This window comes from Leucoraja erinacea, chromosome 20 (genome assembly GCF_028641065.1).
Source record: "Leucoraja erinacea ecotype New England chromosome 20, Leri_hhj_1, whole genome shotgun sequence".
In the NCBI taxonomy this organism is placed as follows: Eukaryota; Metazoa; Chordata; class Chondrichthyes; order Rajiformes; family Rajidae; genus Leucoraja; species Leucoraja erinaceus.
Window position 1 is genome coordinate 10,818,186 of NC_073396.1, and position 18,403 is coordinate 10,836,588.

General features: G+C 42.6%; 1 protein-coding gene across 1 annotated transcript in view; it reads left to right on the top strand.

Moving 5' to 3' along the window:
- The window catches only part of myo15aa (myosin XVAa), a 107,664-nt gene that overhangs the window by 17,151 nt on the left and 72,110 nt on the right, over positions 1 to 18,403 (top strand). Inside the window, exons 13-27 of the mRNA XM_055651903.1 lie at positions 323 to 448; positions 1,555 to 1,632; positions 2,648 to 2,784; positions 4,930 to 4,975; positions 5,432 to 5,556; positions 6,004 to 6,121; positions 7,040 to 7,215; positions 10,039 to 10,123; positions 11,135 to 11,167; positions 11,811 to 11,892; positions 13,720 to 13,850; positions 13,934 to 14,029; positions 14,225 to 14,460; positions 14,897 to 15,075; positions 17,260 to 17,332. Coding sequence (XP_055507878.1) covers positions 323 to 448; positions 1,555 to 1,632; positions 2,648 to 2,784; positions 4,930 to 4,975; positions 5,432 to 5,556; positions 6,004 to 6,121; positions 7,040 to 7,215; positions 10,039 to 10,123; positions 11,135 to 11,167; positions 11,811 to 11,892; positions 13,720 to 13,850; positions 13,934 to 14,029; positions 14,225 to 14,460; positions 14,897 to 15,075; positions 17,260 to 17,332 — 1,721 coding nt within the window. The remainder of the gene's footprint in view (positions 1 to 322; positions 449 to 1,554; positions 1,633 to 2,647; positions 2,785 to 4,929; positions 4,976 to 5,431; positions 5,557 to 6,003; positions 6,122 to 7,039; positions 7,216 to 10,038; positions 10,124 to 11,134; positions 11,168 to 11,810; positions 11,893 to 13,719; positions 13,851 to 13,933; positions 14,030 to 14,224; positions 14,461 to 14,896; positions 15,076 to 17,259; positions 17,333 to 18,403) is intronic.

Genomic DNA, 18,403 nt, shown 5'->3' on the forward strand with positions numbered 1-18,403 from the left:
CAGGAACTATACTCCAGACAGACTTTGTAATATAATTGTCCTTGGGATCCCATTCTTTTTTGTATCAGTAAAGCATCTGTCATTCGACTAGTGAACAGGTTCACCGTTGACTGATCGTATCTAGACATCTGCTTCTTCCCCGATTCTCCCTAAAGCGCTAAACATTTCCTGCAATTAAATGCAATGTCAGAAATATTTATCCTCAACTAATCTGAAACCAAATCAAATACATTTTCAAATAAAGGGTGTGTTTCCTGGATATTATCTCCTGTGGCATTATTATTTATGTGTGAAATTTGATCATGATATTCTTACAATTTAGGCAACTGACCATACCTTCCTGCAAAAATGTCACTACCACCATGGCAGCAATCCTCTGTACTCAAAGCCAAAGATGCCTCTGCCTGAATTTACCATCAAACATTATGCTGGGAAAGTGACTTACCAGGTACTTACCCGCCTTTATTTATGCTCACTTCACCAATGAGTCAGATTAAAGTGGGGTCAGATTGTTGATTATAAAAAGTGATGTGCAGAGTATTACATTTTGGTAGAAATAATGAGAAGGGGAAGTATAAATTAAATGGCACCATTTTAAATTGGTGCAAAAAACACTGAGAATGGAGAGTATATATGTACACAAATCTTTGAAGGAGGCAGAACAACTTGAAAGGGTATTTAGGATCCTTGGCTTTATTGGTACAGGCATGGTTTACGAAAACCGGGACGTTATGCTGAACCTAATAAACCACTGTGTTTAACTCTGAGCACTAAAGGAAATATATCAGAGAACATTTGCCAGAATCGGTGCAGTGAGAGTCTTCAATTGTGTGGAAGGACAACAAAAGCTGAGATTGTTCTCCTCGGAGCAGTGAAGTTTAAGGGATTTGATAGACGTGGTGAGAATCATGAATGGTTTTGATGGTGTAAGTAAGGGGAAACCGTTTCCAATGGCGGGATAGATCAGCAACCAAAGGACACGCATTTGAGGTAAGAGAGAACACAGAGAAATATTTTTAACACAGTCGATGTAATACAAATATGCAGCATTAAAAACAATAAAAGCAAATTCAGTAGTTACGTTCAAAAGAGAATTGGATAATTATTTGATGTGTCATTATTTGTATACCTGAATGGCCCACTGAGTTACTGCAGCACTTTGTGCATTCAGTCTGAAGAAAGGTCCAGACCTGAAATGTCACCGATCCATGTTTTCCAGAAATGCTGCCTCACCTGTTGAATTAGCCCAGCATTTTGTGTCTTTCTTTGTATACCTTTACATGAGCTGGTACTGGCATGATGCGCTGAATTGTCATATATTTGTGTGTGTCATTCTGTGATATTACATGAACGATGTAAATAGACCAGAAAGGAATGGGGAGGAGCAATACCTTTATGTTGAGAAATTAGATGACTGTAGATACCACGTTTAGCATAGACCGTCCATATTAAAAAGCATTTATTCTGGATTAGCAATCCTCTTTCACTTCATGCTTCTTTGCGCTTTAAGGGATCCGAGTAGAGTCTAATTTCATTCTTGTTTATTTTTAACAGGTCCACAAATTTGTTGAGAAAAATCATGATCAAGTTCGACAAGACGTCATAGAATTGTTTGTGAACAGCAAAATAAAGGTGAGTTGGGAAAATTTCCAAAATTGGTAGCTTCGACTCAGTCCTTTGCTTACATTTGGTCTTTAACAACTGTTGTTTAAATTCATTGTTCCTTATCACGGCAAAGATGCTAAATAGTTCACATGGTTATCCTGGTCAAATGTCATGTACTGACTAGCCTGGGCTATTAATTTCAGCAGCCTCCTTTATGTAGTGGAGTAACCTTATGAACAGTCTCAAATGGAGAAAACCTTGAGTTCTAATTGGAACCAAATGCCTTCTCTGGTGGAAATGTTGGAAGTGACACTGAAGGAATTAATTCAGTGCTGAATGGGCTCTCCATCTGGAAGACATTGTGATATTCCATTAACATAACATTCCAAAACATTGACCAGTTGATATAATTCCTGTAGGGAATCTGTTAACTACCCACATACTCCTTAACCTACAATAGTCCAAACTATTCCGAGACCCAATGCAATTCAATGCTCTGATTTATTGTACAGATTTATAGATAACTCCAACTCTTAACTGCAGCCTCAGGCCTATTGAAGGACTAAAATTAACATTTAATTATTACATGTAACCATGAGCCACTAATATTCCAACTTTTATCCGTAAATATTTTTGGACATTTTGCATAATTTGTTCTTAAGCACCATTGCTTCTTCAAATAGACATACCCTATTATGAAAATATTTTTTTGCCATCGGCAACTCTCAAAAATTCCTTGTCAAAATAAAATATGACAAGTAAAAGTGGATGAGGCAATGGGAAACATGAGCTAAGCAGTTACCAGTGAAATATAAATGGCAATACTTGTAAAAAGAGGAGCGATTTCCTTTGCATCCATATCCAAACATTAAGCATAAACATTACCTCACCCAAACCTAATCCCAACTACCCCATACTCTCCCACCCTCCTAATCCTAATTCATCACAGAACTCATGGGAACCATCAAAATTGACAACTGGATTAAATTATTTTAACAAATGAATTAATTTCATGACAGAATATATTTCTTTTGTTTATTAGATTCTGACCAGTCTATTCATGGGGCAAACCATGAAGATGATGTCAAATAAGAACAGTACCATCAGCCGTAGGTATGCTCCCACTGTGGCAGCCAAATTCCAACAGTCTCTGATGGAACTGGTGGAGAAGATGGAAAGGTCAGTTTTTGGATATTAACATTGGATTTCCCTTACCTGTTCCAGAAATGACCCTCCAATCTAATCCTAGTCCAGCACCACCTTTTAACATCAATCCAGCACTAAATCTAACCAAACAATAGACCCTAACCTAACATTCCTTGGCTTTCCTGGTGGATATGGTAACCAGCAAAAGTTCAATGGTGTGATATGAAGAAGAGCTGAAAACTCTGCCTGAGCCTTAACATACAATATTATTTATAACAAAGACCAAAATAGATGAACACATTGGTCCTCTTACCTCTATGGGTTCAAACTGTGTTTGAATGACTGGTATGTTTGCCTATATAGCAAATCTCATTCATTATTTGATAATGTTCTGAACTGTCATTGAGATCTGATAAATGTGCACATTTTAACACCTTTTTCAGAGTGGATCACTGCTTTGATAAACTAGGACCCTGGGAAGTGTTGTAGAACAGAGAGCCCAGGAGAACAAGTACACTGTTCCTTGACGGTGGAATCACAGGTAGACAGGGTGGTTGTGAAGGCTTTTGGCATGTGTTGGCTGTCAACAGTCAGGGCACTGAGTATAGAAGTTGAGATGTTATGCTGCACTTGGACAAGCCATTGGTAAGGCCGTGCTTGATGTATTGTGTTCAGTTTTGTATTGTATTGTGTTCAGTGATGTATTGTACTTCCGGTGGCGCTGGTGCCAGCAGCCTCCACCTACAGCCCGGTATCTTTTTGTTTTTTTGTTTATTTAGTTATGTAAAAGTGTGTTTTTTTGTGTTTTTTTTGTGTTTTTATGTGGGGGAAGAGGGCACGGTGCGGGGGATACCGTCCTTCAGCCGCTTCCTGGTGAGGACGCGACTATTATTCGAGTCGCGTCCTCGCCCCCCCCCCCCCCCCTCCCCCCACAGCGGCCTACCTACCTGGATTGGCGCGGCCTTTCCTGCCGGGATCGACCGGAGCTCCAGCAGCGGCGGGACAGCGCTGAAACATCGCGGGGCTGGCGATGCCTTACCGGGGGTCGCCGTCTGGAGCCCGGAGTGCTGGACCTGCTGCACCAACATCATGGAGCTGCGGTTTGCGGAGCTCCCAACGCGGGCGGCGCTGATGGACAGCGCGGGGTCCTGTGACTCTGCCCGGCTCGGCCTGCGGACTCAGGAGCTGCGGACTCCGGCTGCGGGAGGCGGCTGATCAGGAGGTCCGGGCCGCTGAGGAGGAGGATGCTCACCGTCGGGGTTCGGCGTCAGCGTTCCACCAGCCCGGCGTGAGGGCCTGAACATCGGGCCACCCGGGGCGGCGACTGCGGGTGCTCGGAAGGCCCCGACCACGGATGAACACGGAGGGGAGGCTGGCTGGACTATGGTGCCGTCCTCACCTTGGTGCCATTTATGTTATGTTGTGTCGTGGACTTCTGCATTTGTGCTTTTTTTTAAAATTTTAATTCAATTTCAATTTTATTTTTAATATGTTTTATTATTTATTTATTATTTATTTTTATTATTTTTCTTGTGATTTGTTTTTAACGATACTGCCTGTAAGGGAAATTCATTTCGTTGTCTCAAATTGAGACAATGACAATAAATTTGAATACAATACAATACAATACAATTTTGGTCGCCCTGTTTTAGGAAAATGCCATTTAGCTGGATGAGTGCAGAAAAGTTTCATGGGAATGGTGCCAGGACTTGAGCGACTGAGTTATAGGGAGATGGTAGGTAAGCTAGCGTTATTCCTTGGAGAGTAAGAGAGTGAGGATGATCTTATACATATAAACCATAAGGGACACACATAGGATGAATGCACGTAAGCTTTTTCTCAGGATAGGTGAATCTAGAAGTAGAGGATATATGTTTAAGGTGAGAGGGGAAAGATGCAAAAGGAACCAGAGGAGCAGCTTTTTCACAAAGAGGGTGGTGCTTACAGTATATGGAATGAGTGCTAAAGGAAGTGATTGAGGTGGGTGCAAAAACAAAATGTAATAGGCATTTGCCCAGGCATATGGATAGAAAAGGTTTAGAGGGATATGGATCAAATGTGGACAAATGGATCAGTTTAAGTGGGCATCTTGGTTGGCATGGACTGAAGAGCCTGATTCCATGCTTTTTAACTCTATGACTCAATGACTAATTAATATAATACATTCTGATTTTTCAGCTGCAATCCTTTCTTTGTTCGCTGCATCAAGCCAAATAACAAAAAGGTAAATTGAATTTACGACCTTGTTGATTTTGGGATCTAGAGTGCATTAATGCAGAATTTCTGGCCTGGCATTTGGGATAGAATTAATAAACTATTTGGGACCAGGTATATTGGCATTGTGGTTTTAGGATGCATTAAATGAACTAATAGAAGTGCTGGAACTACTCAGCAGGTCTGGTGGCTAAAGTGAAGAAGAAAACAGGGATAAACTGTAATTTCAGGTGAATTATTTTTAAAAGTTCTGACGCTAAATATCTCCACAAATGCTGCCTTGCCTTCTGAGTATTTCCAACATTGCTTAATATTTTTTGTAAAAGAGGCATTGGAGTATGGCGTGGTTTAAGTGACAATGACCTTTACTTTTGTCAATTGATGGCAATCTCAATCAGGGGAATGCTTAACTAAGGTGCCAAAGGTTACGCTTCACCATAGCAGTAAGTATGTTTCCTTTATGCAGGAGCCTGAACTCTTTGAGGTTGATGTTGTCAGCTCACAGTTGCGGTATTCTGGGATTCTAGAGACCATCCGGATTCGTAAGGAGGGCTATCCTGTGAGGATCACCTTTGATAATTTCATCAAGAGGTCAGTATAGGGTCCATCTGTAACAGGAGGTTTGTTTTTAATGCAAATCATGTTAATATTCATGATTTCTATTAGACTTGCGAAGATTTGGATTTACTTCATTACCTGAGAAGTTACAAATGAAATTAAACATCGCTCATCATTCTCAAACAACCACAGCTCTGATCTTACAAGGGAGGGAAGATAATTAAAGAAGCAGCTGATTCATGAACAAAATCTAAATCCGAGTCTTTCTTTCTATAAATAAAAACAGTGAATTAAGGAATCAAAAATGTCATGTTTTGACAGAAATGTAGGTGAACATCAAACCAAAGGAAGGCCAAACTACTTCTATTTTACAGCATCCTCTGATTACCAGTTTTTAGTTTCGCACATAGTCATTGTTACAGATGAATAAACTGCATTGTTACTCAGTTGAGATTAGTAATACCAGTATTTATTTTACAGATACAAAATCTTATTGGGACTTACAAATCAAATAAAGGCAGATGGTGAAAACTGCATTGCCATTTTGAAACAGATTGTTCCTGTCAGCAGAGGAACGTACAGCATAGGACTTACCAAGGTCTGTTCACAACTTCACTATTTAGCAAAGTCAAGTGGACTTTTTACATTTTACATTTCTGTTCCTATAGAAGGGTCATAATTTTATTTTTATTTTCCAAAAAAGTTGATTTCTAGGAATTGATTTTTCCCCATTGTCCCCAAAACACCTTGATTTCTTTTTTCTTTAAGTCATTTTCACCACACAAATATATTGTGACCACCATAATGTATTGCATGTTCTCCATGTAAAAAACATCCCTAAAATCCTGCCTATCTGGTGTCCAAAATATATCTAAGGAAATAAGTTAAAATATATAATTCCAAAGGTAATAACTCTTGCTTGGTGTACAGTTCCACTGAGGATTTTGAAGCTTTTTGAGTTTATGTCTATTTTTCCATTGTGGTTCTGGAATTTTAATCTAGACCATCAAATGGGAAACGTTTAGATGTTTTTAAACATTAGGCATTGAAAACTTAAATTAACACGTGCTGGAGATTGCGGTGAAGCTGCTGGAAGCTTCCTCATGAGCTTCAATAAACTTTAATAAATGGGCGGCATGGTGGCGCAGTGGTAGAGTTGCTGCCTTACAGCACCTGCAGCGCCAGAGACCCGGGTTCGATCCTGACTTCGGCTGCTATCTATATGTAGTTTGTAAGTTCTCCCTGTGACTGCGTGGGTTTTCTCCGATATCTTCGGTTTCCTCCCACACTTCAAAGACGTACAGGTTTGTAGGATAATTGGCTTGGTATAAATATAAATTGTCCCTAGTGTGCGTAGGATAGTGTTAATGTGCGGGGATCGCTGGTCGGTGCGGACTTGGTAGGCCAAAGGGCCTGTTTCCGCGCTGTATCTCTAAACTAAACTAAACTAAACTAAAAGCGCTGTACATTTGGCAATATGTGTAGAGTGACAAAATGCCATCTGATTTTACCTCAGCTTTTCATCAAGGAGAATTTGTACCACACTCTAGACAGTAAACGAGATGGCCTGATGCTCATGGCCTCTCTCACTCTGCAACGATATGCTCGTGGATTCTTTGCCAGGAAACGTTATACAAAGCTCCGGAGAACAACCATTCTGCTGCAGGCTGCGGCTAGAGGCTACATTACCAGGTAAGAGTGAAACCTTGTATCTAAAAAGTAGAGGTTAATCTGATGTTAGAACTGAGAACCGTAAACAATTTGAGAGGAGAAATGAATGAATTGAAGTGCAGCCATAATTTTATTAAATGGAAAAGCAGTAATGAAGGGCTGAATGGCCTGCTCTCGATTCTAATTGGTATTGAATTTGTGTAAGGGCCTACGGAGCTGTGGTGCAGACAGTGAATCACCATTCAGAGGCTGTGAGCACTGACACCTTCAGAGCATGAGGGTCTAAGGTGACTATTTTGCAATTGGATGGCTGGTTGCAGTACAGTATGGACTCGTGTCAACCCACCTGTTCGTATGCAGTTTAATATTCATGCCTTCCCAGGATACAGATGAGCTTGGGCCAATTGTCAGTTGTCTCCATGTTTCAGTGAGGTAGATTAGCAATGTTGTGGGTCCTAACGTGCATGGCAGAGCTCACAAATCATTCAGTCATACATCAAAGGAATGGACATTTACCTTAAGGCAAACAACATTACAGAGGATGAAGGAAACAGTAATAGCATTGTGTGAGTATAAAAAAAAAAGCAATATCCCAAGTGTAAGTATTTAACACTCATCTGCAGCCCCTGCCATTAGACAGCATTATTGCCTTGCCCAAGGCAGCGTGGAGCTATAGAGAGGAAAGCATCGAGAGGTCATCAGTATTGGTGTTGGCATTGGTTTAATATCGTCACATGTACTGAGATGTAGGAAAGATGTTGTTTGCATGCATCCAAATAAATCAGATAAGATTATGCATGAATACAATTAAGCCATACACAAATGCAACAGGTAGAGCAAAGAGAATAATACCAGATTGTAAAATATAGCTTTCAGCATTGTAGTATTACAGTACCAGAGGACTATAGTGAAGCAGGTTGGAAGGTTGAGCCTGTACCCTAGCTTATGGGTGAACTATTCAGAAGTCTGATAACAGAGGGGAAGAAGCTGTTCCTGAGTCTGGTTGTATGTGCTTTCAAACCTTTGTATCTTCTGCCCGACAGGAGCAGGGAGAAGAGGGAATAACTGGGGTGAAAAAAGTCCTTGATTATGTTGGCTGCTTTTCCAAGGCAGCGTGTGGTGTAGATGGAGTCAATGGTGGGGAGGCTGGACTGTGTGATGGATTGGGCTACATTCACAATTCTCTGCAATTTCTTGAGGCCTTGGGCAGAGCTGTTCCCAAACCAAGCTGCGATGCACCTGATACAGGTGCACAACCTTTTATCCGGTGTTCCGGAAACCGAAAAACTCCGAAAACCGGCCATTTTTTCCAGATGTCGTCTGCGCACCAAAGCTCGCGTTTGGCGCCAAACTTGACCCGAAACGACCCACGGTCAACCCAGGTCTGTACTACTGTAGCGGCTGCTTCCTCCCCGGAGACCAGGAGACGCTTAAACATCTGTAAATCATTCTTTAAATGTTAGTCAGTTAGTTTGGAGGGCTTTTATGTGAAGGGGGGGGTGAAGGGGTAAACTTTAATCCTTAGTCCCCTACCTGGTCGGAGAGGCGGGGAGCGGTCAATGCCTTACCGGGTCGCCGTGCAGTAAGCTCCGCAGCGCTGTGGCCGGTGGGGCAGCGGGCGGCGCCGGTTGTAGCTCCGACCCCGGCAACTCTACCCCTGGCTGCGAGGCGCTCCAAATCCTGCGCGGCCCGCGGCCGGACGCCCCAGCTCCGCGAATGTCGGTAGTCGGCGGCGTCGCAGCGCTGGGATACCAGCGGGGAGCGGGCAATGCCTTACCGGGTCGCCGTGCGGCAAGCTCCGGAGCGCTGTGGCCGCCGACCCAACGTTCGCGGAGCGTCGCTGGATTTGGAGCCGCGCAGCCAGGGGTAGAGTTGCCGGGGTCGGAGCTCCAACCGGCACCGCCCGCGGCCGGACGAAGCCCCCAGCTCCGCGAGGTTGGGAGTCGCCGACCAGGTAGGGGACTAAGAATTAAAGTTTCCCCCTTCACCCCTACTCCACCACCACCACATAAAATCCCTCCAAACTAACTGACTAACATTTATGCAATGATTCTCCCGGTCTCCGGGGAGGAGGCAGCTGCTCCAGACTTTTAAAGCCGCCCGCGCTACCTACCTAATCTACGCTAAAAATCTTCCATTCGGAAATCCGAAAATGTCCGAAATCCGACAAGTGTCTGGTCCCAAGGCTTTCGGATAAAAGGTTGTGCACCTGTAGTATGCTTTCTACAGTGTATCTGTAGAAGGTAGTAAAAGTTGTTGCGGACAGGTCAAATGTCCAAAATCTCGTGCGGAAGTAAAGGTGATGCTGTGCTTTGCTGGCCATAGCCTCAGTGGGGTTGTTTCAGGCCAAATTGTTGACAATATTTACGACAAGAACCATTTCAACTTCGGCACCAGTAATGCTGTTCTTAGTTTTGCGAGTACTGAGCAGCAGTTCCCAGGAACTAATGGACTACCAAAACAGTGCTATTATTTTAGTTTAGAGACACAACGTGGAAACAGGCCCTTCTGCTCACTGAGTCTACGCTGACAATCAATCACCCTACACTAGATCTATGTTATCCCACTTTCGAACTTACACACTTGGAACAATTTACAGAAACCAACCAACCTAAAAAACCTGAATGTCTTTGGAGTGTGGGAGGAAACCGGAGCTCCCAGAGAAAATCCATGCAGTCACAGGAAGAACGTGCAAACTCCACACAGACAGTGCCCGTAGTTAGGACTCTGGCGTTATGAGGTAGTAGCTCTACCACTGTGCCCCACTTTTTAGAGTTTTGTGAAGCATGTTGCGAGAATGACGGGAGAAAGAATGCCCTTTCTTCACTTTGTTTGTCTTTACAGGAAAAAATTCCAAAAGTATAAGCAAAGCTTGATTAAAGTCCGATCCGTTGTTCTCATGTTTACAAATCGTAGGAGATTCCTCAGGGTGAGTTGGAACACTGGGTGGTCATTTCACATATTGGCATCAAAGATGCCCAGTCTAAGCCCACCTTGTCTATCGTTTCCTCCTTCATCTGGTTCATGTGCACATGGTCTATTTTGTCTGCATCCTTCTAATTTAATTGGTCCAAATTCATCTGATCCATGTCTACGGTTCACCTGGTTAGATTCCACCAGGACCATCTAATCTAGCACCACTTATCTACCTGGACAAATCCTGTCTGATCCATTTAATTTGCATCCACTTCTTTTATTTTCCAACCTATCCATGAATGCCTCATCTACTGGGTCCAAGTACATCCAATCTACTTGTTCTATGTTTACCTGATCTCCTTGATCTGTATCCACTTGACCAATGTCCACCTAGTCAGCGTCCACTTGGTATGAATCTTCTTGGTTTAATTGGTATCCTTCCACCGAATCAATTAAATATGCCTGGTCTGTGTCTGTCTATTCCAATTGGTTTGTGTCCATCTGCTCTCGCTCCGTGTTTGCTGATAATATTTATCTTCTCTGTGGGTGAGATGGATGTGAACAATTAAATGTCATTATCTGAAGAAGAGATGGAGTGCAGCCAACTTAGTTTGGACAAACCAGTCATTCATTTTATTATTGGTTCAATTTGCAGTGCATAAAATGGCTGTTATATTTGGTTTATATAAAAACAGAAATTGCTGTAAATACTCTGCAAGTCAGGCTGCATCTATGACAAGAGTAACAGAGCTAACATTTCAGGCCCTATGTCAGAACTTACTAACGAGATCAAAGATAAAGGATCTGAACTCACTTTCTCTGGTATACATCAAATTCACTATGTTGATCTTGCAACTAGAGCAAGTAAACCAAGCCTTTTCTCCTGAATTTGTACAAATTGAGTGGTGCGAGCTCATATAAATTGTGATCAATTATGTGACCATGAAACATCGTCAAATGTTTCTGAAACATGGATGGCAGATTACCTTCCCAGAAACACATTTTTTTTCCCTTCTTTTTGTAGATCCGAGAACAAAATCGGGAGCGGATTGAGATGGTAACAGACATCCTTTCATATATTTTTTTTATTGTGTGCTTCTTTCGCCCTATCACTGGAGTGCAATCTAACACCCTAGTCTAATCCTTTGCACAGGGGTACTGAATCACACATTGGTCACATCATCTGGATTATGGCATCTGGAGATGCAATGTAAACCAACTTCTTTGACAGTACCACAAATTCAAACACCACGAAGGATAAGGGAATTCAGATGCATGCAAATCTCACCACTTGGATGTTCACCTCTAGGTTACTGAGTTTCCTGACTTAGAACTGTATCAGAATGTCTCCATAACTGCTGAGACTAAGCACTGGAAGTTCCAAAAGGCAGTTCACCACCACCTTCCTAAGGTCAATTAATAATAATTGTTGGCGGCTCTCTAACCTAACAAAGAAAAGAAAATACAATTCCTAAACCATATGTAGTTCCAACTCAGTATTCTAACCTACAAATCGCAGCCTTAATCCTAATTAACTACATTCATCATGTTTATTCTCATCCTTCGTTTGTCATATCGCAAATGTTACAGCTGTTTTTGCCTCTTGATTTAATAGTTTTTGTTTCCATAATGAGACACACGGCATGCTGCCATTATTACTTGAAAGATAATTGAATTGTAAAAATTACATTTAAACTCAGGAACAAACAATGAGAGAGGTGGTGAATGTTGCTCATCTGGATATTCCAGCAGAGTTGGCTGCCTTACTCCAAGCTGCAGCAGGTAAACGTTTCATCTGGATACTTCATTTTTCAACCATTGTTCTCTTCTTCTAATGCTTGTTTGTATCTCAACATTGCTTACTTTACCTCTTTCTGTTACTCTGCCTTACTCATGGAAATATTACAGCAGTAAATAAGTGTGGTATGCTTTTCAAAACAGCAAGATTGCATGCATTATATTAAGGAAGCATGTACAGTAACTGGAAATTAGGCCATTAATTTTCCTCCCACTATTTCTGGCTGCTATCCCTCAATAAGACCACCCTCAGTCACACTGCTACTGATTTTCCATAATCCACACTGAACTCTGACAGATGATCTTGCTCCGATCACCCTACCAGTTATTCTGCTCCAAACCTTCCACTTACAGTCATAAGCTCAGCAGAGGAACTCCACCAACTGCAACTTCCTGTGCACATCACATGATATCATAAGATCATAAGTCAGAGTCAGAGTCAGAGTCAATTTAATTGTCATTTGGACCCCTAGAGGTCCAAACGAAATGCCGTTTCTGCAGCCATACATTACACACAAATAGACCCCAGACACAACATAATTACATTTTACATAAACATCCATCACATAGCTGTGATGGAAGGCCAAAAAAAAACTTATCTCTCCACTGCACTCTCCCCCCCCCCGATGTCAGAGTCAAAGTCAAAGCCCCCGGCTGGCGATGGCGATTGTCCCGCGGCCATTGAAGCCACGCCGGGTGGTGCGAGGTCGCACACCGGGTCTTGGTGTTGGAGCCCCCGGTGTGCGCTCGCAAAGTCCCGCGGCCATTCCAGCCGCGCGGGGCGGTGTAGTGAGGCCCCGCTCCAGGAGCTCTTCAACCCCGCAACACGGGCGGGAGAATTCGCCGTTGCAGGAGCCCCGAAAAGCGGTCTCTCTCCAGGGATCCGCGGGCTCCCGGCGCCGCTGTCCGCAGACCCGCAGCAGCAGCCTCCGACTCAGCAGCGGCATCGGCAGCAGCAGCAGCAGCGCTCCTCCACCGCTCCACCGCTCCGGACTCGGCCAGCCCCGCGACGGCGACGGTGAGTAGCACCCGAGTCCCCGGCTTCTTCCTGTTGGAGGCCGCTCCTCGTTGCGGCCCCAACGACAACGGAAACCCGACGAGAAAAAGGTCGGGTCTCCAGTGCAGGGAGAGATTTAAAAAGTTTCCCACCCCCACCCCCTCACACACACACCCCAACAAAAAAATAACAAAAACTACATTAAAACACAGACAGAAAATAATAAAAACGCGGACAGACTGCAGAGGCCGCATAAGTGATAGGAGTAGAATTAAGCCATTTGGCCCATCAAATCTACTCAGCCATTCACTCATGGCTGATCTATCTCTCCTTCCTAACCCCATTCTCCTGCCTTCTCTTCATAAGCTCTGACACATTCAACCCTTCTGTTCCAGAAACTCCCCCCACCGCTGGGATTTCCTCCCCATTGAGTTCCACGCTTGTTTTTGGCCTTCGACTTACTCAATCTCCCCAAGTAAGATAACCCCTCATCTGACCAATCACCCAAATCATTTGATACTGCCAGCCAGGGCCAGATTTAGAGAGGCCCTAGGCTATTCCACTTGTGAGGCCCCTCCCAATCCCCTATGCAAGGCCCCTGGCAATCAGCCTATGAAGCCTATAGGTAAATCCGGCCCGGCTGAGGCCCCCCTAGATCTCGAGGCCCTAAGCTTAAGCTTGTGAAGCTTATACATAAATCCGGCCCTGCTGACTAATAAGTCAGTGGTCTCCACTTCCTTCTCAAATTTCAATTAGAGAAATCAAAATGCCCCTTTCAGGAAGAAAGCTGTTGATGTTGGGTGTTTTTTTTGCAGTTGGGAAAGAAACCCAAGCAGATTGCATTATCGAGACAGAAATTCCAAAAGTGCTTTCAGAGCAACAACTATCAATGCCTCTTGATATCAACAACTACCCTTTCTCCAGATTCGTATGGACTCACTTCAGGGTAGGTTTGTGTGGTTTGTTGGGTTTATGTTACATGAACGGGCTATCCTTCTGTTGTCCTCACTGGTGTCTTCTTTTGTCCAGAACCATTTATTTGGTATGTTGACCTCTCCGCTGGAAGAAACATTGACCCAAACAGAAGAGGACGTAACTCATGAAGCTGTTACCGTCTTCAAGCTGGTAAGGTGCATGGAATAGAACTGTTCATGAATCAAGTAACCGTATATTCCAATACTTGGAATGTAGCCAATTAGTGTAATTGCCTATTTCCAGGTCTCTACAACAGTATTCTGAAACCGATGCCTGAATGAGTCCCCTGCAGTTTTCCTCTAGCATGTTGTGTCCATCTCTGATGATGATAATGTTCTTTTTCAGATACTACGATTCATGGGGGACCCACATCTGAATGGAACTCAAGAAATCCTCTTTGGCAATTACATAGCCCAAATAGGATTGGCCAACTCCAACCTACGCAATGAAATCTTCGCTCAAATTGCCAATCAAGTATGGAGAAACATCAATGATAAGAATGCAGAGAGAGGCTGGCTCTTAATGGCTACATGTCTCAGTAGCTTTGCTCCTTCTTCTAAGATGGACAAGTACCTTCTGAAGTGAGTGTTTTGTGAAGTCGGTCAGTTCAAGCTAATCTAGGAATGTGGAATTAGATGTAAACCCATGAAAGACTGACCAAATCGGTAAAATGATTCTCTCTCCAGCCCATTCGCCAATTACACTGGCCTCTTGCAGCCCCACTAATCACTCACATGCCCTTTCCTTTCAAGTACTGCGTCGCCTCATCCCCTATTACTTCCCCTTTCCAATTCTACTGGTAACCTTCCTCAGATTTGCTTGGTCCACTGATAAATGCTGTGTAATCAGGACCTGCAGAAACTGGAAATCTTACTGTCACGCAAACAGGAATGAGATAAGGCTTGGAGACACCTCCTGCCACAGTTGCCTTAAACCATGAAGGGCGTATCTGAAACATGAGGCCAAGATGAAAATGCATGATTTACATCCCTCTCTCTCTCTCCTTTTATTCAACAGGTTTGTGTCCGATCATGGTTTCAATGGGTTTAAGTCTGTTTGTCAGCACAAGTTATTGCAGGCAATGCATAAAGCCAAGTATGGCCCTGAGGGAGCCAGAGGTTATCCACCCTCCCTGCTGGAGTGGACAGGCAACAAGAGGAAGGCTAACATTGCAATAGAGGTATCCTGCTTTGATGGTGAGCAAAGATTCTCCCAATTCGATGGACTCACTTCATTCGGTCAAATGCTATTCATGCAGCAACTAAAAATGGGGCAGCACAGCGTTCAACTGGATTGAGCATGTCTGAGGCCACCCAGTCTATAATGTATTATCCCATTCACTCCATGCCCCTATGGACTTCAGGTTTTATCCCACTTTCCCTTCAATCTTTGAGTCACTTTATATCCCACCCAATCAAAACTCACTCTTGCATCTTCTTTCACATCATTTAATTTCATCTCCTGTTCCTTATAATAACCCTGTATCCCTTTATTCCAGATATTCCTTAAAATTCCATCCAATCTAATCCCATAGGAGATACTTCCCTCAGCCTTTGATATTTTATTATCTACCATCAGTTTTTTGCCTCATTGCACATACCTTTTAATATCCATCCTTTTCTCATTCTTTGTAGCTTTTTATATCCCTCCAATGCCTTTACATATCACTTCCACCCATTTCCATTCACTCCCTGCACCATTTAAGGTCAGATCAATCTAATCCACTTTACCCTGCAACTAACACACCATGTAATATCCTACTGGACTAAACTCTCCACCCCTCTATCGCTCTCACCACCCTTTTAATATTAAAACTGGTTCAATCCTACTCTTCTTTTCATTCCCCAAATCCTTTAATATTCCTCACAACAAATCCTCAGTCAAACACAATATAATTTCCCATCATGTCAGGTAACAACAGAAGTTAGGGGCAGAGGGGAGAGACAGAATCTAAGAAAGTTTCAGGTCAGTGATCCTTTTGCAGAAAGCCATTTACAGTGTATAGGTACATGATATGGGAATTTTAAAATTGCAGGAAGGAGGTGGGATGGCACAAACAGAAGGAATGTCTGGGATTAAGCGTAAACAAACATTGGCCAGATAATTATCATTTTAATGTACTGGTAGTTAGAGACAGATGAGAAAATAAATAAATGAACAGAGTCACATACTAATATATATAAACACCCTTGGGGGAAGAAAATACCAGGTGGTGTGAAATGTTTTAATTCAGTAGTTTCATGGGAACAATGTACCCAGATGGAAGATGAGATGCTGTTTCTCATGCTTATATTAGGTAACACTCAAACAGTGCAGGAGGCCAAAGACAGAGAGATTGCAGCAGGAGTGGGACCTTATTTTCAGTTTTTGTTTTGGATTTTTGGCATCTCCATTCAATAGTTTAGTTTAGTTGAGTTAGCTTAGTTTATTGTCACGTGTACCAAGGTAAAGTGAAAAGCTTTTGTTGCGTGCTATCCAGTCAGCGAAAAGACATTACATGATTACATTTAATGTTTTATGTGTAATTCCTAACTGTCACTGGATGTCATGTTGTCACTTGTGGGCGGAGCACCAACGCAAATTCCTTGTATGTGAATACTTGGCCAATAAACGTATTCATTCATTCATTCACATTAGAGCCATTTACAGTGTATAGATAGATAGATGATAAGAGAATAATGTATAGTGCAAGGAAAAGCCAGCAAAGCCCGATCAAGGATAGTCTGAGGGTTACCAATGAGGTAGATAATATCCCATTTACTCTAATTCCCAGTACCCTCTCACTCCTTAGGTTAGCCCAACTAATATGGCCTATAATATTCCACCCAGTCTGTTTACATCCTATCTATTTCAACCAATTAAACCACTGTAAATCCTTTGCACTCCACCACCTTTAATATCTTATCTAATCCAATCCAATCTCCTCCCTCAGTGTCAATGTTTTTAATATGTCGCCAATCTCTGACTCTTCATATCCTTTAATTTCCACAACAATCTAATCCCACTATCCCTTCATTTCCCATTTCCTTTAATATCCCTGCTTTAAGAGCCTTTTCCTTTATAAAAAACTCTCCTGTGAACCAGTTTTTGCACATTCAGTTCTTCTTGAATGAGTTACATCAGGTTCTCAGCTCTCTTGCCAGGCACTCCACAAGAAATTCTCCTAAATCTTGATAACCCCATGCGTAAAAACATTGTCCGATAACATTTCTTTGGCACATTGCTGATTAATTTATACTGAAATCTTGAAGTGGACATTATTTGTCTCTCTGCACTATATCAAATAACTTATCCTTCTGAATTTTTATTAAATCTAAATGAGGTATATAAGATGAGAACAAATTGACAACAAATTATTATTTCTCTATTTATATTTGCAGGCAAGAATTTTCTGTGCCCTGTGAACTCATGGACTACAGGAGAAGAACTGGGAGAAGATCTCCTGCGGCACAGGTAGTCTTAGAGTCAGCAGAAGATGTAGAAGCTTCAAGTCAGATGTTGATGGTTAAAAAAAATGTCTAATGGGTCTTAATGGCCTAGACATTCAATTTGTAACTCAAGGGTTATGTACACTGGCCAGTTGAATTTCTGTGAAAAAATATTAGGTTAAAAAAAGTCATAGATTTAATGCATGGGTTGCAAAGTTAAGAATTTTCTTTCCAATAGATCCCCCATCACTGCGTTAGTGATTGGAGATGCCTAATTTTATGTGGAGACTTCCAGCAATGTACAACCAACATTTCCACAATTGCTATCCACGTGTGCTTGGCCCACAGATGACGTGGATTAAGCACACACTGAAGCTACTTTCATAGTCTTGCAGGGCCAGTTGCAGCATGCAACCTATCTTATTACTTTGCAGGCCATCAAGTCAAGTACTTGAAACTTATTTTACATAGGTCCTCTTTTGACAGCTGTCCTTCTGGTTCCTTTGCCCTTTCCCCTCTCTTGTCATGATCCAACATCCTCAATCTAACTGCAAGCCAAGCTCTTCCAAGTTGCTGTACGCGCACCTCATGCTTTCCTCAACATAATGTTCCAACAAGATCAACTAGTTCCCTGTTTTCCCAATGACAGATAGCCCGATCTTCCCCATTCAACCTGTTGGTGTAATGGTTAAGGTACTAAACTAGTATTTCCAAAAAAGGCACAAATGCTGGAGGTTGTTCAGCGCGTCAGGCAGCATCCCTGGAGAACATGGATAGGTGACATTTCGGGTTGGGATCTGATACGAAACGTTATCAATCCATGTTCTCCAGAGATGCTGCTTGACCCACTGAGTTACAGCAGCATTTTGTGTCTTTACTTGGTAAACCAGCATCTGCAGTTCCTTGTTTCTACTATTTAAAGATAGCAGAGTCAAGGGATATGGGGAGAAGGCAGGAACGGGGTACTGATTGTGGATGATCAGCCATGATCACATTGAATGGCGGTGCTGGCTCGGGGGAACGAATGGCCTACTCCTGCACCTATTGTCTATTGTCCAGAAACCTGGCCTAACCATCCAGAAATATTTATTTAAAT